This window comes from Lygodium microphyllum, chromosome 15, assembly GCF_053477565.2.
Source record: "Lygodium microphyllum isolate KBCC chromosome 15, Lygodium_microphyllum_v1.1.10, whole genome shotgun sequence".
Taxonomy (NCBI): Eukaryota; Viridiplantae; Streptophyta; class Polypodiopsida; order Schizaeales; family Lygodiaceae; genus Lygodium; species Lygodium microphyllum.
This window is the reverse complement of record NC_141149.1, coordinates 87315132-87338075: the sequence shown is the minus strand read 5'-3', so window position 1 is coordinate 87338075 and position 22944 is coordinate 87315132. Positions and strand designations below refer to the sequence as shown.

General features: G+C 46.4%; 1 protein-coding gene across 9 annotated transcripts in view; it reads right to left on the bottom strand.

Moving 5' to 3' along the window:
* LOC148024742 (uncharacterized) overlaps positions 1 to 22944 on the bottom strand; it is a 267919-nt gene that overhangs the window by 10241 nt on the left and 234734 nt on the right. For 8 of the 9 annotated variants that reach the window (XM_087694403.1, XM_087694401.1, XM_087694400.1 and 5 more), the window contains 2 exons: positions 20241 to 20375; positions 20076 to 20139 (listed from right to left, as the gene is read on the bottom strand). In XM_087694403.1, coding sequence (XP_087550529.1) covers positions 20076 to 20139; positions 20241 to 20375 — 199 coding nt within the window. Of the gene's footprint in view, positions 1 to 20075; positions 20140 to 20240; positions 20376 to 22944 lie in introns of those variants that run through there. The other variant, XM_087694404.1, reaches the window with a different exon arrangement.

Below are 22944 nucleotides of genomic sequence, written 5' to 3'. Positions count from 1 at the left end.
ATGGCTAAGCTCCTTGTTAGGGGTTTGCTTCTAGGTGAGGAGCCTTGGAAGAAACTTCTCACAGTGAGGCTACTGTTATGGGAGCACTAGACTATGTTTGAGAGACTAGACTAGATGCAAGATTTGTTACAAGAACTCTAAATATTTAACAAGATATGAAAAATTCCACAACTCCGGACCGTAGGTATAGACAATAGGACTCCATAGGATTCCACAACTTGGGACCGTAGGTATGGATACAAGATATTAGAATTACAAGATCTCCCTTGACGGGGATGAACAAGAGCCAACCACTTGTCTCCGTCAGCCCATGCAGAGCCACTGCAGCCCCCCACTGCTCCTATAGATGCTCCTATGGATGCCCAAGAGCTAGAGGTCCCACAGCCACTAATAGGGGCATCACTGTAGATGGATGTGATTTAGCCCACAGAGGCAGCGACACCAGTAGCTTCTCAGGAGCTACAACAGGCTTCAGATACACCACAGTCCCCCAGACCATTGCTCCATCAGGTTGAGCTTCCCGAGCTTAGCCCATCTCAGGTACCCGACACACAGCAGGAGGGGAGGCCATGATAGCTCAGGACAGTGAGCAGGAGGAAGAGGACTCAGACACCTACTCTGAGGACATCCCCCCATTACACCCTGCAGCAGAGATAGCAGAGAGGACACATGATCGGGTATATACTAGGAGGCAGCAGAGGCATGGGCTGTACAGCCACGCCGGTCCGAGAGGTTGAGACACAGTCCATGAGGATACTCTCATGGAATGTACAAGGCTTCAGAGGTCGTCACTTTAGGCAGGGCCGGATCCTCATGGTACAGGATCTGCACAGAGCTCTAGTAGGAGGATAGATTGATTTTCTTATGTTACAGGAGCACCATCTTTCGACAGACAAGATATCACGATGTTGCAGGAAGCTATTGCCAGGTCAGAGTCACACAAACTGGGCAGCAGCTGTAGGTGCTACTGAGATACAGGCTGGAGTATGTATATGCAGACTCAGTTGGTACAGGGCTGGGGTATTCTAATTTCAGGGAGAGCCACGTGGGTCTCGGTAAGAGTGGAGGAGGCACTCATTGGTTTGTTGGCCATTTATGCCCCGAATGGCCAACGAGACAGGAGACATTTTTGGACCACCTCAGTCAGTCTCTACCACAAGTTGATCACTAGGTGGTAGGGGGTGACTTTAACATGGTGGAGGCTCTTGAGGACAGGAGAGGCAGATGCACAGAAATCATTAGGGGAGGAGAGCAGGCTGCTTGGGAGTTCTTATTCCAGATTAGAGGCCAAGACCCATGGTTCACAGCAGAGTTTGGTAGGACCACAGGATCACTTCAGTTCTCCAGGAGAGACAGGGCGATAGGAGCCAGGACTTTCTCTAGGATTGATTGATTTTATGTGGATGACTGGGCCTGCGACAGAGGCGGCCTTACATGCATTATACCTGGCACGGCCCTCTCGGACAGCTCACCGATTCAGATACTTCTTCTTGTGAGCTACTGGGATCTTATCAAAAAAGGCCTTCACTCAGCCTTTTAGGAGATTATGGCATTAGGGACTATGCCAGAGAGACTCTCTGAGGGGCTGATTCATCTTATCCCCAAAGGAAGTCAAGATAGATTGGAGATCACACAGTGGAGACCGATCACCTTGCTTGGAATTGCCTATAAGATCCTCGCAAAGGCGATTAGCCTCAGGCTAGCACCATTGATGTTAGATATTATACACCCTGCACAGACAGGATTTGTCCAAGAGCGCAACATCTTAAACACCATCTTCACCTTCTCGGAGACCATAGCTTTGGCTAGATCCAGGAGGCAAGACCTTATTGTGCTCCTTCTCGACTTTGAGAAGGCATATGATCGCGTGGATTGAGAGTTCCTGGAGGGCACAATGCTGAGGATGGGCTTTCCAGAGCAGTGGGTCAAGGGTGTAGCGGCTCTCTATTCTTCAGCACATAGCCAGGTCATGATTGGAGGGGCAAGAGGAGATAGATTCAGCATCCATAGATCAGTTAGACAGGGATGTCCACTTGCTCCGTTCTTGTTTCTATTTGTAGCATAGGCCATGGGCTCCTTCTTGAGAGACATATCTATAGGTATCAGAGGCATCAGGCTACCCATCCTTGAATTTGAGGAGCTTCTTGATGTGGAGTTTGCCGATGATACAACAGTTTACTTGGATGGGAATGAGGGCAACTTTAGAGCCTTTGTAACAGCCATGGAGACATTTTGCAGAGCATCAAGAGCACTAATTAATTGGCACAAATCCTTTGGATTTTGGATATGCGACACTAGACAGCCAGAGTGGCGACCACATGAGGATTTCCCATGGGTTCCCCATGGGACCACTGTGAGATATCTCGGATGCCATGTGGGGATTGACATTACCTCAGAGCAGCAGCTGTCACCTCTCCTTTTGAGCATCAGACAGAAGCTTTTGTATTGGAGCTCAGAAAGACTCTCGTTGGCAGCAAGAGTAGTGGTTGCCAACCAAGTTCTTCTTGCGATCATGTGGCACATCACTTCTTGTTAGGCATTCTCTAGGCCGTGTATTGGCCAGGTGAAACACCTCATCAGGAACTTCATTTGGTCAGGAGAAGATGGGAGTCCGGCCAGAGCAATGGTGGCTTGGGATGTCATCATACAGCCTAGATCTAGAGGAGGATTAGGGATCATAGACCCAGATAGTCAGAGCAAAGCCTTATTGGCCAAGCTCATTGTTAGGGGTTTGCTTCTAGGAGAGGAGCCCTGGAAGAAGCTTCTGATGGGGAGGCTAGAGGACTTGACACCTATACATGGAGGACCATGGCAGCCCAGCATTCACTGGATATTTCAGGAGATCATCACCAGAGATTTAGGGAGGAGCTTCGAGGATAGATTTGCAGCTATCATTATTAGAGCTTGGAGATCTGTATCTCCAGAACTCCATTAGCTCCCCCCGACTACTATTGAAGAGAAGAGGAGACAACCTCTTCTCTTTAATCATTATTTGAGATCAGAGTCAAGCCACACCATTGGGCAGCGGACACACTTATCATGGGGGCGATTCTCTTTACAGGTCGCTACATCAGTGGGGGAGTGGTTTGCATTTCAGGAGTTACCACACAAGACCCAAAGGCAGAGATTACATGGTCTTAGGGGAGCCAGGGCTATGATTGAGGCCGTGACGGAAGGAGTTCCACCAGATTGGCAAACTAAAACAGCTTCCTCTTAGACTTGGATTGGTCTTTTCTCTAGAGGGGATATCCTTCTAGTAATCATTGCATCTAGCAGAGACATGACATTCACTTTCACAGTTGAGAAGGATGGTCGCCTCCAGCGAGAGGACCTTGACCTAGATCCAACCACTTATCTTATAGATGGATGGAGATATTGGGCATATCAGAGGAGGCCTCTACAAAGACTTGAGTGGGATCCAGGAGAGTGGGTGTGGAGGGATCCCTTCCTTGATAGGCCATCCGACATCCCCTTCTTTGGCTACACTACTAGATTGGGACGGTGTCGCAGAGCGTAGGGTTGAAGGTCACCATAGGGGTTTGGCAAGAGAAGAATGTATAGGGGTTCAAGAGCTTAGACTTCGGAGATGGTAGAGATAAGAGAAGGGTTGAAAGTTTCAAGCCAAGTTCTTGAAGATAAGAGACAAGAGGGTGAAGGTAGATTTAGGGAGAGGAGTAGATGAAAGAGAAGGGGTTCGAAGAAATTGAAGACGTAAAAGAATACTCAAAAAAAGAATTAGAAAATGTAGAAGAATACTAACAGAGATGAAGCCTGTCAATTTCTTTCAGCATTATGAGAAGATATAACTCTAATAGACAAAAACGTGTATAAAATAATACCTTCCTCTATGCTGCTCAGATCACCAATCTGATGCTTCCATTGGCTCCGAAAGGGGGGTAAAATACTAGTACACCTGGCCAGAATTTTGCCAAATCACTCATTCATCTCCCCCTTTGGAGTGTTGTTTGCTGCCTAAAAATAACGATCGCGTGTCGCGCGATTTCGTCAATCTCTCTTTTTACATAAAATCCTCTCAAATTGGCTGAAAGCTACATGCTTTCTTTTACATGTCATCCTAATCTAGAAGTTGTCTATAGTTTTATGGATTTTTACAAGAGATAATATCTAGAATATCAAAAATTGGCTAAAAACTTGTAAAAAAAAATCTAATATTTTGAACCATGGACACTAAGACTAATGCCTAAAGTGGCATTGGCTCTCTAAATCTTAAAGGAAGCCACACTCTAGATTTTTTTATACGATGTGCGCATAGCGGTATGACAACGGAGGATACAGATGAGCAAGATTAGAGCATAGCCTGCAACCATCCCTCATTAGCATAGAGAGGGATTCTCAGATGAGTTCCTATACGACTTTTGGAGGCGGTTACATGATAGCTTTAGGCCCAGGAAGATCTCTCTTTTTATGGCTTCTAGCCCATAGGAGTTTAGCAGTGGGCACTTGGCTTGGATATGGTAGGGACCCAGTGGCTTGCACACAATGTGGTGAGTTAGAGGAGACACAGAGACATTGCCTCTGGGACTATCCTAGAGCCCAAGAGATTTGGAGGAGAGCTCTTAGGATAGTATTCCATGGTATAGCAAAGTCCATGGTGGCGACTTGGGGGGCTGCAGCTTGGGTCATAGACAGAGGTCCAGCTTGCGGCTATGAGGACACTCAGGGGAGCTTTTCTTTTCTCATCATTGGACAGCATTTGAGCAGGATCCCTACCTCAAACTACTCACAGACACAGTGGACTCAGGGACATTGTCACAGATGGGAGCTGATTTCCAGCATTATAGCTTGGTACATATGGACTGCGAGATGTAGCCAGGTCATTGATCTTCAGGATATACCCACTGGGGAGTCTTTATCGAGGATTTGGACAGAGATAGTCCATACTCTCCGTGGGAAGGTCATTGATCTTCAGGATATACCCACTGGGGAGTCTTTATCGAGGATTTGGACAGAGATAGTCCATACTCTTCGTGGGAGATGGGAGAGGTTGCAGGGCAGCTCTGAGAGGATGAGGAAGAAAAGAGAGGTTTTCCTGAGGCTTTGGGATTTAGACACCTTTCACACTATCCCTCAGATGGTCTGGCACTTTAGCCCATCAGATTGGTTGTTTACACAACCATTGTATCTTTGATGTACTTAGTTACTCTTCGCAGAGTTTCTTGTACTTTGTATTTATCTTAGGGGGACTTTCTCCGAGGTGTTATTAATAGAGTTCTCTTTTCTTGGAAAAAAAAAGATACAAGACAGTACTAGACAAGATCTCATACTATGAGATTACAAGGTGACAAGACAACAGGAGTATAATGCAAGACAAGACAAGACTAGATACTATGACTAGCAAGGACTAGAACTGGAACTCGAAGTTACTTGCTCAGAGGTTTTGACTCCTTGAGCTCCCAAGACTGGCATTGGCAAGATTGAGGAGCTCTAAGGTGAGCCCCTCATTTTATAGGTGTTGGAGGGCAGCTAAAGATCTTCTAGAATGTTCCATGATGACATCATTGATGATGCATACGATGATATCTTCTAGAAGGTTCTATGATGACATCATTGATGATATAGGCAATGACATGGCATATCTTATAGAAGATTCTATGATGACATGGCAAGGGTGAGTTCGCATGGTTGGCTCAAGGATGTCCTGTTAAGTGTGCATTTGCATGGTGTGTGGTTTCATATGGCATGGTCAAGAATTAATCCGTACACTTGATCATGGCATGTCCATGACATCACCCCCTCTAGCGACGAATTTCACAAGGAGTGGCTTGGTGGTTCAATCCAAGTTTTGTTGGATTCCTCTTGTGAAATTCTTTAACTTTGAGAGGTGCTCTTTGGAGATATTTTGTAGGTTCCCAAGTGCGATCATTGATGTCATATCCTTTCGAGTGAGCAAGGTATTCCAATCGACCTCGGGAGATCCTTGAGTTTCGACCTCAAATTCTTCATGATCTTCAATATGGATAGGCGGTGGGAGATTCAATCTCTCCCCTCAATGGTGAGCTATGGTATGGCTAAAGTAAGGAAACATGGAAGACTAGATGGATCTTCATGGTGCTGGGGAGTTGAAGTCGACAAGCAACTGGGTTGATTTGGGCTATGATAGTGAAGGGTCCAAATCTCTAGTGGACTAACTTGGTGGAGGGCCTTGTTGTTTGGAGGTTATACCCAAGTAACCATACTTTATCACCGACTTTGTATATTGGATGTTGGAGACGATGCTGGTCCGCATAGTGCTTGTATTGGTTTTGAGCCTTTTGGATTTGTTGCTTGAGTTCTTGGTGTATATTTGCTAGGTGTTGAGCTTTATCTTGAACGGCACAATTCTTTACTTGATTGGAGAGATGTACATCTGTCCTTGGATACTGGCCATAGTTTGCAAAGAAAGGAGTTTGCTTGGTAGATGCATGGATACTATTATTATAAGCAAACTCTGCAAAGGACAAGAGCTCAAACCAATCATTTTGATGGTAGTTGATGGTGCATTTAAGATATTGTTCCAAGACTTGATTTACCCGTTCTATTTGACCATGAGTCTGTGGATAACTTGGACTCCAAGGAGGTTGCAAAGACTCTTCCAAAAACTAGATATGAATTGGGGACCCCCATTGTCATTGATGATGTCGTCTGGGAGTCCATGTAATTTGAAAACGTATCTGAGGAAGAGTCTAGCAGTAGCTGCGTCTGTGATGGTCTTGGTGGTAGGGATGAAATGTGCCATCTTTGTGAACCTATCTACCATAATAAGAATAGAGTTAGTTGTTTGATTTGGGAAGATCTGTTATGAAATCCATGGACAGAGAAACCAAGGTTGCGCTTGAATGAGCAAGATTTGCAGGAGGCCATGTGGTTTGTGACGAGGTGCCTTGGCCCTATTGCACATATCACATGATTTTATATATTTCTTAACTTCTTTCCACATCTGCAGCTACCATAAAATCTCTTGAAATAAGCTCTAAGGTCTTATTAACTCCAAAGTGTCCTGCTACTAGGATGTCATGGTGTTGTTAGAGTACCTGGAGTCTCACCTTTCTTGAAGGGATGCAAAGTAGATCCTTATAGTATAACAATCCATTAGTGTCCTGAAACTCACAAACTTCATTTTTTTTTCCCTCTTGATTTTTTCTCTTAACATTGTTGGCCAAATCATCATATGACAAGGCTTCATGGATTAACTAGATCAAGGGAGGGTCGTCTTGATGACAACTAGACATGGTTGCTAGCTGGAGGTGCTCTGGCTTGAGTAGTATTGCTCGTTGTTGATCAAAAGCTTCTTCTCCCTTCTTAGGTGCCAGGTAGGATCTTCTTGATAAAGTATCTGATTGGCATTGTTGGCATCTTGGGTGATAGGTGATGACAAAGTCAAACCTAGATAAAAAGTTACTCCAGCGGGATTGTCTTCGATTGAGGACACGGGTTGTCATAAAGTATTCTAGATTTTTGTGATCTATATAGACAATAACTTTATGAGTTGCACCCTCTAGATGATGACGCAAAGTATCAAAGGCATCTACAATGGCAAGGAGTTCTATCATGGATCTCATAGTTTATCTCTGGAGGGGAGAACTCCCTTGAATGGAATGCCATTGGATGCATATGACCATCATCTTCATGCTAGGACAAGATGGCTTCTAAGGCATAGTCTGATGCATCGGTCTCCAAGAAAAATGGCTTGGTAAGATTTGGGTGGACTAGAATTGGGGTAGTAGTGAAAACGGTCTTCAAGGTCTGAAAGGCCTCGGCTTCTGGGGCCCATGAGAACTTTGAGTTTCCAATGAGTTTGGTGATGGTGTGACTATCTTTGAGTAATCCTTGATAAATATCCTATAGAAGTTAGAAAAGCCAAGGAAACATTGTACATCGTGGACACATGTGGGTGTCTGCCAATCAAGAATAGTCCCGATCTTTTTGAGATCCATGAAGATTTCTCTTTGGGAAACATTGTACCCCAAGGATTCCACTTCTGTCTAATGGAAAAAACACTTCTCAACTTTTGCATTTAGTTCTTTTTCTATGAGTTTTTTCAAAATCAATTTTACACGGTGCTCATGTTCCTTTGGATCTTTTGAGAATATCAATATATCATCTATGTTCATGGCTACAAAATCACCTAGATGCTCTCGGAAGATATCATTCATAATATGTTGAAACACTGCAAGAGCATTGGTGAGACCAAATGGTATAACAACCTACTCGAAGTGACCATACCTTGTGCAGAAGGCTGTCTTCCATTTGTCTCCTTCTCTCATCCATATAAGATTGTAAGTCCCTCATAGATCAACCTTTGTGAAGCGTTCCAAGAGCTCTAGTATCAAAGGCAAAGGGTATCGATTCTTGATTGTTATCTTGTTGAGTCCTTAATCCACACACATTCGAAGTGACCCGTCTTTTTTGTTCACGAATAGAATTGGAGCTCTGCAGGAGATTTTGAGTGCCTAATGAACCCCTTGGCTAAGTTCTCATCAATGTTCTTGCGTAGTTTATTAGGGGATAGCTTGCAGATGGGTCCAAAAGGTGGTTGTGCCCCCTCATGGAGTTCTATAGCACAATCATATGGTCTGTGCTCAGGCAAGAGATTTGCATTCTTTTTTCAAAAGACATCTTGGAATATTTGATATTGGTTTGGTAGCTTTACAAACTCATCATTACTAGATTCTTTAGCTTGTATATGATATATCATATAGGTTGGTTTTTGCCTTGCTGTGTGCATAAAGGCTTGGGCTCCTAGATATAGCGACTTTTCTTGTTTTTCATGACATGAAATCTTTTGCTTAACCCAATCAATTTTTGGGTTGTATTTCTTTAGCCAAGGCATCCCAAGGGACGATTGGATTTGTGGGATTGGATATGACATTAAAGCATACACAGGATTTGTGATCACCAAGAGTCAGCATGTGTGGTTGGGTTTCCTTGGGTAATATCTCCTGATGCTATGGGTCTTCCATCCACAACTTCAGCTGGTGCAGGATTGGTCTTTTGGAGTATTGGAATCTGGTATCTATTCACAAAGCCATCATCAATGAAACATGCAAAGGCCCTGGAGTTGACCGGGGCTTTGAGGGAAAGGGCCTTTCTCAGTGAGATCATCTGGACTGTGACAAGGAAAGTTTCCATAGGGGTGGCTGGAATCAAGAGACCCTTTCTTATATCAAGGTCTAGTTGTGCGGTCTCATTCACAACCGAACATTCTGGTTTTCCTACTCGAGGGTGGTTGCGGCAACTTGGGGTTTTTGCCCTCTTATTTGGGCAATTTAGGGCGATGTGTGTAGGGTTTCCATAATATAGGCATAGATGATTGTCTCTTCATCTTTGCTTTTCTTCTGGGGTCAAGGGGTGGAATTCGGTATTATCTATTTGTACGGTTAGGGCTTGGTTTCTTCTTTGATTGGGGCTAGGTTCCATTGGCGAGGCCTTAATTATTCTCACTTTTATTGCTTCCTCTCAAACAATCTATTATCACACTTGATGGCTTGCATGATATAATCGTTGAGTGTTTTTGTCTTGGGCATAGTGAGTATGAGGTCCTTGATGTCATCTTGAAGACCCCATCTGAATTGCGTGATAAAATACTCCTCATACCAAGTGAGGTCATATATTAATTGCCTAAATTCAGACGCATAAGCAAAGGCAGGGAAGTTACCCTATTATAGCTTCAGAAGTTTTCTTTCTGCTACTCAACCAGTGTCTAAATCTCCAAATGTGGACGTAAGCTTGCAAAGAAATGCCTCATAGTTATGAAGTATTTGTATATTTTTTTCTAAGATTGGGATGAACCATGATAAAGCTTGATCACAAAGCAAAGTCCCAATGAGTCCCACCTTGGAAGTGTCATCTAGATACCTTTTTTTTTGCAAGTAAAATGTGGCTGATTATATTACTCAAAAAACTGATTACAACAGAGTGCTCATGCTCAACAGACTAGCTGGAGCTGAAGCAGAGTCACCAATACATCATATATACAAGCCTCTCAAGGCGGTCTAGGGGGGATGGGGGCAAGAAGCCATTGGGGGGGGGGGGGGGGGGGTATATCGCCAAATGGGGCTGCCTGCCTGCATCACAAAGAATAGACCCTGGCTGCCCCAGGTACGCATGAAGTGACCACGGAGCTCTTGACGAGCCCTGGACTCGCCCTGCACCTGATCCCATCGGCCGTGGAGGGAATGGATGATGGAGGTCCATAGCTCTGCTAAGGTCACAAGTGCTAAAAGTCTCTCTTCGCCAAAAGCCACCTAGCATCGCGCCTTCCAAATATGCCATCCAGTAAGACTCCCTATGATCTCCCATACTTCGAGCGGTCTGCTGTGGGCTCCAGTACCTGGCGGATGGGTAGAGCCTCCAGACCGACCACTGCGCATCACCCTTCCTCGATCATGAATATCATATCCTGCATCCCGGCCTCATACAAAAGGTGACAGCCCTGGCTGACTGCCTGCCAACAGAAAGCTCCCCATGAGATACACCCAAGGCTGGGTGCTATACGTCGAAGGATACGGCACACTCCTCTCCACACGAGCTGCGCCTCCTCACAAGACCAGAGGCAGTGCTTTGGGGTTTCCAGAGACTGCTGTGTGTAGCGCTTACAACCTCCCTCCTGCATCTGGGCAAGCCAGCTTCCCACCGCCAAGCCTCCATTTGCCACTAACCATAAAAAATACGACACCCTTCTCGGCCTCTAGCTATGCCATAGGTGGCGCCAGAAGGTCCGTCGGAAGGGCTCCGTGATGCTGTGCTCCGCCCAGTGCCTGTTGCGTGACGGCGCCTAGTCCATATCCTCCTGTATCAATACACGTCTGCCAATCCTGGCAGTATACTCTAGGAACCTGAGTGGCTTTTTGGCGACCGCAGAGGCTGGCCATAGCCACTCTCCTGGATCCCACTCCAACTTATCAAGTGGTCTGTCCTCCCAGATCCAAAGGTGCTACTCTTTGAGCTCTTTCCAGAAAACATAGAGGTCCAGTCGCCAAGTCTTCCCTTGGAGACCCACCACCCGAATCCTCCTCCACGAAAGGGTGGCAATCCCCTCATCCTGATACCCTCTGTCAAGGGCTAGACGTCCCCCCTCCTGAACGGCGAAGAAGGTCCCCTGGGGGGTACCACCCACTCTACCTACCACCTGAAGGGGGATGCTTGCTGGAGAGAACCTAGCTGCCCATACCTCCCCGGGCTCTATCGGCTCTCGTATCGGGGGGTCAAGCCACTCCGGAGGTATTGGTGCGTCTATCTCTCTTCTCCTCAACTCCACTCCTCTCGTGCAACCTGACACTCGCTGCAGCACCTCCTCGTCCGCCATCCTCTACACCTCCCGCCATGTCTTGATGGAATGAGCAGGGCCGGCCTTCCACCCAGCCCACTGGATGTGGGGGCGCTCACCTATCTGTACCCCTTCCCGATCTTTGACCTGGAGGTTCCAGATCAGTGGCTGACGGTCTATTTCCTCTTGGCAACCTGGGGGCTCTGGATTAGGGCCTTACGGAGGCCCTGCCACACGCAGAGTAGGCTCCGAAGGAAAGGTGATCTGGGGGGGAGGGGTGATCTGGGCTGACGTGAAGATCCATCTCAGGGACGGCCTCTACTCACTACCAAGCCTCGGTTTACAATCCTGAAGGCCCTCTTGGAGTAAGACCTTCCAGGTCTGCCCGCCTGGTGTGAGACCGCGGACAACTAGCTTGCCCAAGAGGGCCATACTCTGATACTCTGGGTCTATGATTCCAAGCCCTCCCTCTGATTGATGTCGTATGATGGTCGCCCACGCCACCTTGGCCCTGGAGTCCCTAGAGCCATCAGACCCAGACTAAAGGAAATTCCACACTAGGCGGCGAAACTGCCCTACGCATGATGAGGAGAAGCACCAACACAAGGCAATGTACCAGGCCGTTGCTAGGAGGACCTGATTAACCACTGGGGATCGACCGGCTAGTGAGAGGCGAACCATGTTCTAGTAGGTCAGTTTCCTCTGAATAGAATCAAGGACAGGAAGAAACTGCTGGCACATAAAACCTGTCCAACCGCTCTAGCAGGGCTCCACCTAGCCGCCTGTATCCCCAAGAGAAGTCCAACGAACTCTCCCTCCTATAGAAGGCAAGGTCTTTCCAGGCATCACGTGCTCCGACTGCAAGCAAAAAGACCTCCCATGCCTGCTGCTCCTCCCCAGCCATGCCCTGGTAGTTTCTTCCTTTGCCTTGCTGGTCCTCCAAAGCCTCCAGGTTGTTGAAGTCTCCTCCAACAATCCAAGAGTCCACCTCTGGGAGTCCAGCTGCAATCTCCACCCAGAACCTGCTGCGTGCCCTAACCTCCGTAGGGGCATAGACATTGAGGACTCCAATACACGAGTCCCCAATATCCAGTCTGATCCATAGAAACCTTCCTGCCACTATCGTCCTGTGGTTTTGTACACAAGTAGTGAGACTCGGGCCAATAGAGGTGCATACGCCTCCACTCTTGCCGTGGGCACCTATGGCGTGCTCCCAGTAAGTGTGCGAGCTGCCCGGAAGTACCTTTCCAACCCGCTGAGCCTGGGCGAGGGTGAGCTTGTGCTCCTGGTCGCTCGCTCGGCAACACCTTGCTGACGAGGCTGGGTCTGAGGAGCTGGTTACGCCCCCTCTTGCCGTCTCCCTCTCTGTCGTCTCTGGACCCGTGTGAAATCGTAGCGTCCACCTGTGGACCTGTGGGCGGAGCCGCCTTGGCTCCGAAATGCATACAGACTGCTGCTTGATACCTAAAGTTGTGGCAGCACAGGCACTGCCCTGGTTGCCTAGTCACAATGACCTGCTGCCTAAAGGAGTGCCCGCCTGCCTCAATCTCTAGGAACTGTGGGATATTCTTGACCTCTTTCACTGCCACCTATCAACGATTGCAAAACATTAAATGGTAGGGTGAGAGGGGAGTTTGAGCATCAAAATATGAATTAAAACCTGATTTATATGTTGCATCATGCCTATAGGACGTTGTTTTAAAATAAAGGAAAAGGCAACATGAGCGTAAGGCTCGGTGTCTCTCCTCGTTTCAATACATAAACGTTAGTATGGAAATCATGAAAAGAATTGGTTTTGCACGATACACAATGCTGATTTTCTTTTGTTTGTGCACTAAACCATTCACATTATGCACTATGCATGGCTCATGGTATCGAAGAAAAATCTCCTGGACTGCATAGCGATTGTTTTCTTAGGACTTTGACCCATGATTGAGAGTGTGAGGTTATGGAAAAGAAGGCTGACCGGGTGCTGAAGAAACCTGTTGTGGAGTGCAAACGCCTCCACAGTAAAGCCACTATACCAAGGGACCATGCATATGACCCCCTTTGTGGACGCATATGGTGAACTGGCGAGTAGCTCGCGAGCTGCGTTTGCTGAGCTAAGGCGGACCATGAAGATCCCTTGGCCCAATAGGACCGCCTCCATGATCTGCACTGTGCCAATGCGCAGCTTAAAGTGAAGCGAGTCCCGAAGCTGGGCTTTGGCTGGGAAATGTCCTACTGCCTAACTATAAATTGCTGTTTTCATTAGCTCCAGCTCTTTAGCTCGAACAGCTAAGAGCTGCTCCTCAGAGAGGACTACGCGCAAGGTGTTTGACTGGGGGGCACTCATTGAGTGCGCCGGCGTCTGACCATAGGTTTCCATTGCGCGTCCCTTCTGGGAGAACCTACCTATCACGCTGCTGTGCTACTGGATGGGGAGTTGCTGCAGGGGGAGGGAGCAGCTGGAGGGGGGAGGGGGGGTGTTGATGGCGAAGGGGGAGATTTCTATTTTTGATGGTGGTGGTGTAGCAGCCTGACAAAGGGCCAAGCCTCCCGGCAAGACAGCACGTGGGGGGCAGGGGGTTGGAGGGGAGGAAAAAGATAGGCGCGGGGGGGGGGGGGGGGGGGGGGTTTTGGGATAGGTGCAGGGGGGGGGCCAAGTGGGCACAGGTGGAGGGGGCAGGGCGGGCGCAGGCGGCGCGAGGGCAGGGGGCGCGCAGGGAGCTGGCGATGGGGGCCCTAGCGAAGGTGAGAGGGATGGGGCGCAGGTCAGACGGGGTGACGATCAGACGGGGTAACGTGACGGGCGCAGGTCAGACGGGGCTACGACAATCAAACGGGGCGACGACGATCAGACGGGGCGCTGGTCAGATGGGGCTACGACAATCAGACGGGGAGCAGGTGACGGGCAGGAGAGCCGTTTTTTTTTGTCATCTGGATACCTATCCGGTTACATGTGGATATAGAGCTTTACTTATTGCAGGAATCCCTTGAACTTTGAATGGTCACCGTTGAACTTCTCTGGCATACTGATCTTGGGTTCTCTTATTGGGAGTTGATAAATACGCGGAATCATCTTATCAGTTTCTCTTGTTCTACAAGTCTTGGATTTGGTCTTGCATCTCTTGAAGCGCAGGGCCTAGATACATAGGGGGTTCTATTTGAAGTTGCCCTTGTCGTTGATTCAAGTCTTGAATTTGTTGTTGGAGGTTCTGAAGGGAGGCCATGATTCTTTCAAGGGTCACCTCCAGTAGGGCTAGAAAGTAGTCTTGCCAAACTATTATGGGAGCACTAGATTGTGCTTGAGAGACTAGACTAGATGCAAGATTTGTTATAAGAATTCTGATTACAAGATAATCCCTTGAATTTGTTGTTGGAGGTTTTGAAGGGAGGCCATGATTCTTTCAAGGGTCGCCTCCATGGTGCTCAGTAGGGCTAGAAAGTAGTGTCGCCAAACTATTATGGGAGCACTAGACTTTGCTTGAGAGACTAGACTAGATGCAAGATTTGTTATAAGAATTCTGATTATAAGATAATCCCATGTAGGGGCACAAGGTACAATAATAGTTTAACAAGGTACGGAAAATCCCATAACCCAGGTTCCTAGGTATAGACAACAGGACTCGATAGGATAAGAAGGATCCCACAACCCAGGAACAAAGGTATGGATACAAGATATCAGAATTACAAGATCTCCCTCGACGGGGATGAACAAGATACAAGACAGTACTAGACAAGATCTCTTGCAACAAGATTACAAGGTGACAAGACAACAAGAGTATAATGGAAGACAAGACAAGACTAGATACCATGACTAGACAAGAACTAGAATTGGAACTTGAAGTTATTTACTTGGAGGTCTCGACTCCTTGAGCTCCCAAGACTAGCATTGGAAAGACTGAGCTCTATGGTGAGCTAGGGAGGCTAAAGATATTCTAGAATGTTCCATGATGACATCATCGATGATGCAAGCGATGACATCAGCATATCTTCTAGAAGGTTCTATGATGACATTATTGATGATGCAAGCGATGACATGGGTCTATGATGATATCATCGATGATGTAATAGATGACATGGCATATGTAGAAGGTTCTATGATGACATGGCAATGGTGGGTTCACATGGTTGGCTTGAGGATGTCCTGTTAAAGGTGCATTCACATGGGGTGTGGATTCATATGGCACGGTGGGTAAGAATTAATTTGTACACTTGATTATGGCATGTCCGTGATAGCTACAGGCTATGATACCTGCACACAGAGGACCATGGCAGCCCAACAACATCCACTGGACTTTTTAGGACCAAGGACGTAGGAAGGAGCTTTGAGGTCAGATTCGCAGCTGCTATTATCAGACTAGAGATTTGTATTACCAGGACTTCACCAACTATCCCCCACTACTGCTGAAGAAAAGAGAAGGCAGTCTCTTCTCTTCGATCACCTTTTGAGATTAGACTCTAGCCACACTCTTGGAAAGAGGACATAGTTATCATGGGGGAGATTCTCTTTACACGTATTATTGGGAGATTTGTTTGCATTCCAAGAGCTACCACAGATGGCCCAAAGACAGAGATTGCAGGGGCTTAGGGGAGCTAGAGTTATGATGGAGGTTGTGAGAGAGGGAGTTTCACTGGATCGGCAAACAGATACAGGCACCTCTCAACGGTCTCTTCTCTAGAGGGGACATTCTTGTAGTAGTCTTTGTGATTGGCAGAGATATGACATTTACATTTATGCTCGAGGAGGATGGCCGTCTCCATCAAGAGGACCTCAACTAGGCAACATTCATTGGATGCTCGTCCAGACAGAGGATTAGAGTAGTTGCCCACATCGAGAGAAAGTGGCACATGGACCTAAATCAAGCCACTTGTCTAGGTGATGGATGGAGATATTGGGCTTACCAAAGGAGACCTCTATAGAGATTACAATGGGATCTAAGAGAGTGAGGAGAGATCCGTTTCTTGATAGACCTTGCGATGTGCCCTTCCTTGGCTACACTACCAAGTTGGGGAGGAGAGTACAGATGAGTAGGATCAGAGCACAGTGAGTAGCCTCCCCCCATTGGCACAGAAAGGGAATCACAGAGGAGTTCCTATTGGACTTTTGGAGGAGGCTACATGAAGCTTTAGGCCCAGGAAGATCTCTCTTCCTATGGCTTGTAGCTCACAAGAGCTTACCAGTTGTTTGGCATGTGGCTTGGATATAGCAAGGACCCTGTAGCATGCATGAGATGCGGTGATCCAGTGGAGGCATAGAGACATTGCCTATGGGACTGCCCTAGAGCCCATGAGGTTTGGAGGAGAGTGCTCAAGATGGTATTTCACGGCACAATAGAGACCATGGTGGTTACCTAGAGGGCTGTACCATGGGTCATAGATAGAGGCCCAACATGTGTCTATGAGGATGTTTAGGGGAGCTAATATTTTCTCATCATTGGACAACATCGGAGCAGGATTCCCACTCCAAATTACTGAGGCATAGTGGAACCAGGGACACTGCCATAGGTGGGAGTTGATTGCCAATATCATAGCCTGGTTTATTTGGACTGCCAGATGCAGCCATGCTCTTGACCTTCTGAATGTGTCCATAGTGGAGACTCTATCAAGGATCTGGAGAAAGATCATTCACACTCTTTGCGGGAGATGGGAGAGGATGCAGGGTAGCTCTGAGAGGATGAGGAAGAGAAGAGAGGCTTTTCTGCGGACTTGTATTTGTGAGGTACTTGGTTACACTTCACAGAGTTTCTTCTACTTTGTATTTTACCTCTGGTTATTCGCCAAGGTGTTATTAATAGAACTTTCTTTTCTTGGAAAAAAAAAGATTGTTGAACCCTTTATGTCATTTGTGGCGGAAATGGACACCATTGATTATGCTAGGTTGTACTTTATTAGGATGGATAATCTATTGTTTTCGAGAGCTGTAAGCACGTGGAATCGTAAGCATGGTGCACCACAAAGGAGAAGGGAATTGGACTACCATCCATCCCTTGAAGACTAACCTTTGAGGTTGGAAAGCCTGATGGGATGAACTCATGCAACATTTTGATTTTGAGATTCACTATGGAAAGGGTACGACCAATCAGGTTGGAAATGCTCTTATCTGAATTGCTCAGGTCATTATTCTCTCGTTTATGGGAAAGATTGATTCAATTCTTTCTCTGAGAGGGAGCTATGACAAATATCCTCACCTTGGTGGAATTTGGCAGTAAGTTCAATAAGGATTAAATAGCCAAGAAAGCCATGGTGATCCAAATGCCACGCTATTGGCTAGAGAGAGAGAGATTGTGAAAAAGTATCCCATATCTGCAACAAACTTTCATATGAGTGTCATGACACGTAGTGCAAGACAACCTGGCATACAAAGCACTTTCGCCTTGGTGAGCCAGTACTTCTATTGGTTGCACGTGAAGGATTTTGGGGAAGGCTATTTGCATGAATGTGCTCATTCCTTGTTGGTTACACTAGAGCTGCAATAGCCTACCACACTCCTTACCGCTGCTCTCCTATTCTGCCCCTCCACCTCCTCATCCAGCTGTGCAGTTGTGCCACTCCCTCCTCTTGTAGTAGTCTTCCCTTCTACTCTGCCCCTCTTTCACCTCATCTAGCTGCAGTTGTGCCACTCCCTCCTCTTAGTGCGCTGGAGTCCTAGGAGTAACATACACAGTCAAAATCTCTCTCTGATGCTGACACCACTAGTGCACCCTTGTCATACACCTTGCATCCTGCGTGTGGTTCTTTCCAAGGAATTGCTCCAAACACTCTGCACCACAAAGAAGGAATTGGCAAGACTGCATTCCTTTGAACACCTGGCATCTTTGTGGATGATGATGGGTTCAGCAGACCAATGTCATTGTGGTAGGGGCCAAGCAGCCCCTCAATAGCCTCCAGAGAGTAGACACTTCAAGAGGGATTACTCCCCATCAGCTTAGCGAACTGCAATGACAACCCTACACCCTCAAGGTGAGCGCTGTCACCCTTTGTCTCATCCTCAGCCCCAACCCCCCTTCCCCACCCTAACAACCAGCCAACAAACTACATAGATCCCTGTCATCATCTTCCCCTCCAATCCCTAGTCACCATCCCTTCTCACTCCACCCTTCCCCACCCTAACAACCAGCCAACAAACTACATAGATCCCTGCCATCATCTTCCCCTCCAATCCCTAGTCACCATTCCTTCTCACTCCACCCGCCCCTTCCCCCCCCAATCCCAAGCCAACAGAGGCACCACTCCTTGCCCCTCTCAACCAAGACGAAATGAGTACCACATCTTGTGTCCTGTTGTCATCAAAAGCAGAGTGGCCCCTCTTGTCCGAGGCGCTGCATCGCTATCTACAGCCCATGCATACCCTTGATACACCCAACTTCTTCCACAAAAATTTTACAGTTGTGGGCCTTGATCGTACATGAGAGGCTGAAGACAAGGGATGTACCCACTTCCTCTCAAGGCAGGAATCTTCGTGGTTCACAAATATCAAAACAACAAGGTGCACTCATTGGCTATAGATGTGTCAAACTACTCCTTTCTCCTAATTGCACACTCTAGAGAGTGGTTGGGGGTGGTGGTGTTCATCCATGACCATGTGATAGAGTATGTGTTCCAATGGCTAAGAGGACTTCAATTGGAGTTGATCTAGAAGCAATGGCCTAGGTGCATGATGGACATCAACAGGAGGTGGGGAGAAGAGTTTCATCACCTTAGTATTCTTTTGCACACCACAAAATAATGGTGTCCCCCTCAAAACTTGATCAGTTGGCCACTGCGCAAGCAACTCTGCACTACATTTTGATTGAGGTCCGATTGACAGCTTGGTCATGATAAATGCACATTCTGCTGTTCAAGGGGCAAACATCACTCCACTAATACACCCACAGGCTACATAAAGGAGTGGAGCTCACCTTCGCAACCCACTGCCAAGTCTCACTACATGGCACCAAGTTCTCCCTGTCCCTCATCTTCAACCACAACAAACGGGAACCTATTGGCAAACCCTAGAATTTCCCCATGATCACACAACTAGCATCTTGGACCAACATGAATAGCCTTCACTTTGATGGAGTACAAGACCCCAAGGAGTTGATTGTTGGCAGGAGCTGCAACTAGCTGTTGTTGGACGTATTGACATTTTATTACTGTGGGAGCACAAGTTCTCCTCCTCTGAGGCCAGCAAAGTTCAAAAGATGCTTCCAAGAGGTTCTTTTAAATATTGGTAGTATCCATTGGTGTCGATGGATGAAGCGGACGAGCTTGTACTTCAATGTCTACGTGCAAGCAAGGTCGGGGCATGGATTGCATTCTGGATAGAGGTGGTGGATTGTCTGCCTGAGAGAGGACTCTTGGATTCCTAGATGTGACTTCAACAGCACCTTGAGATACTCTTTGTTATTTTAACATGGAGATACAACAACTTGTTTACACAAACACATCTTTGTGGATATTCTTGACTATTATATAAATAATCCCTGGCTTCCTAGGTTCCATCTCACATGTCTTTGACCAATGTTTACCATGCACAAGCTAATTTAACCAGGTTCATCCTGTTAAAAACACTCAAACCACCTAAGAAATAACTGCACATCCTCCTGGACATATTTTTATATAATCTTGCATGCCTTTAACTAAGTTTTATTATATACAAGAAAATTTACTTGGTTTTTCCTGTTAAAGACACTATTTCTCAATAGAAGTGCAATTATGTATGTCAAAACTGAGTGTACATGCAATCGATCCTCAAGATCATTCATTGGAGATTACTACAACAGCAAGGCAATAACATCCAATGCATAGAATATAAGATAGCTCTAAGGAGAAATGGAACAAATACCTCAATAGCAACTTGTGGGCTTGAAATGCAGGATATGATCGAAATGATTCTTTCCAAGGTATCCCTTCAAAATGTAAAGGAAACACAATAATAAACTAGTCTTTCTACGATACCTTATTGCCACCACATATGACCTCAAGACTAGACATCATAGAAGCATCCTACCAGAAACGTTGAAAGAGGGTGTCTCATTCTTGTCAAATGGTTGTCTCAAACCAATTGGCCTGTACTTCTGGCCACTATGCAGAGTCTGCAATCTTTTTACAGAGCATGTTGATTGAACTTTGCTTTCAGAATGTCCTGTGCAATCAAAAGATGACAAACCCATTAAAATGTTAAAAGTAATTAAGATTTGACATAATCAATTATAAATTCCAAGGTTTTGTCCATGTCCTGCACTGCTGAAGCACTGTCCATCATGCCCTGAGCTAAAAGTTTACATTCTTGTGACAACAGCCATTGTCCGATGGTTCTCCTTGTTACCTTCTACTGTCATTCTTGTAACTTCCAACATGGATATTTCAGGTCCTCAAGAAACCCCTTAGTTCAGCAGTCTATTTCATTGGCTCTTCCCTTCAAGGTGATATACTTGTTCCTTGGTCATATTCACCTGGGGCTGCTTTCCATGCTTAGCACAGACTATGTAGTTAAAATGAGCTCCAGACACATATCACACATATCGATACATCAGAGTAATTTATTTGGACTTCAGCTCCAGACACATATCACATAGAGGGGCAAAGGTTAGAATGTCAAACTTTCAATTAATGGACAAAGGGGTGGTTAGAAACCTCAATGTGAAAGTTTTGGCCAAAGTTTGAGCAGCCCATTAAAATAAAATGTTGGGCAGACAAACTGAAAGTTTAGGCAGGCCAATATTATTTAATACTGAAAAAAAAGAGTGGAATTTTTTGCTTGCACTTTGGAAAACAAAAGTTTTTGTTTACATGTGTTCCTCTTCATTTTAAGCTGCACACAAGTTGGGACAGCCATTCTCGGCTGGTTTCAGGGTGCAAGAAGCAGGTTTGAGGAACATTAGAGAGAACTACAATTTCCAACAAGCATCGTGATCATTAGGGCAGCATTGTGGACAGTGGGGGAAGCATTGTGGCACTAATAACAACACCTCACTTATTGAATGAGCAAGTGGGCTGTGCACCATCTCCATTGGCTTTGTATTGCTTATTGGATCAGATCAGGATTGATTATTTTCCTCTCTCTCTCCCCTTTTTTTTCATAATGGATAATTATATTGATTATGAAAAAAGTACAATATGTAAAGATTACAAAGTGCTGGTTGGCTCCAGGCCATCATGTATAAACCAAATACAACATATTCAGCAAGAACAACAAGACAAGAGTGCAGAAGCCACCTCAGGATTAGACAGACACAAAGGATCAAGAGTTTTGATGGGATTTAGCCATGTGGGCCTGGGCCTTAGCTGCCAATGTATCCAGTACACCATCTTCAAAGAAGTCCCCCAGCACTGCAAAGGGATTGGGTCTCTGATGTTCAGCCCGTGAGGAGGAAGGCACATTGGCTGGGTGGCCGGAAGAACCTCGATACTTGTGATCCCACGGAGTGATGACTCTACCAACAGCATCAAAAGCCAGCTGAGCTGGAGGGTAGCAGCTGCACGGCAATGATCGAGACGATTGCTGATGTTGCTGTTGCCCTTTGGGGAGCAACAAGTCCTTGGTAGTAGTAGACACTTGAGTGGTAGGCACATCCAAGGATTTGACTCGGTGACGCGAATAAGTGTGGAGGGGGTCTTGCAAAAGGGTCAAAAGGTGCTGTGGGGGACAGAAGTCTCCTTTGCGTTTCCTTTAATATGTTAATCTGTTGCTCAAGAGAGTGGGTGTGTGTGTTCTCGTCCTTGCCAATAGGCTGATCTACTAAAGCACTCTTGTGATTTGGACATTCTTCCCATGAAATGACCCAGTTGACCATAGGAGAAACAATGGCCAACAAAAATACCCCACTTAAGCTGGAACCAAAGAGGCTGCATGCCTGTACAATTGAGGTGCACATGACCTTTGGCAGCCATTGCATCCTTGAGAAGGGCCTGGTAGACACCCAGGCAATTCTTCACTTCCACCCATACTAGACATTGTTGCTTCAATAAATATTGGAATTCTGGTAGTGGACACCGTGAAACAATATACACCAATTGTTTCTCAACGAAGAGGGGCTGCTTTTGGAGAAGGAAATCGCAGGCCGAACCTAAGAGAAGGACGACCTCATAAACTCAATGCAGACCAGCGAAGATCTTCTCCACACCAGCCAATGGTGGATCTTGGCAAGCACAAGAATCTGACCCGTGAAGAAAAGAATGACACCTTGCTCATGAAAAGCTGAACAGGAGCCAAGAACCTCTTGAGTTGGCATTTCTATATCTAGAACCTCCTCCTCTGCACAGGCAGGGATAGATCAATGATTATGCTCAACATATTTTTCCAAGAGGGAGTTCATGAACTTGGGCAACAGTTCCTAGTTCGGTCTCTGCAAATCCTGTGAAGTAGAAGCCACTAGAGCATATGAGCGAGGTGGAGAATCACCCAGGTTAGGGGCCTCAAGAGCAGCATCGAACTCATCATGAAGATGCTTGCTCCGTTTGACAACGGAACATCAAGGTGGGGTGCAGCCATCTCATCGATGCAGGTTACCGTGTCTTCTTCTTCGCCTGCATCCTCTTCCACTTCCATGTCTGGACCCACGGTTGTAAGTGATGGGTCCATAGCACCCTGATGCATGCCCTCCATGAATGAGCAGGCCCTTCAGTTTATTCTCCCTCTGTCTCCCACAGGTTGCTTTTTTTGGATGTGCACCAAGCAAAGAAAGCTCTTGGGGTTCCTGTGGCATAGAGTT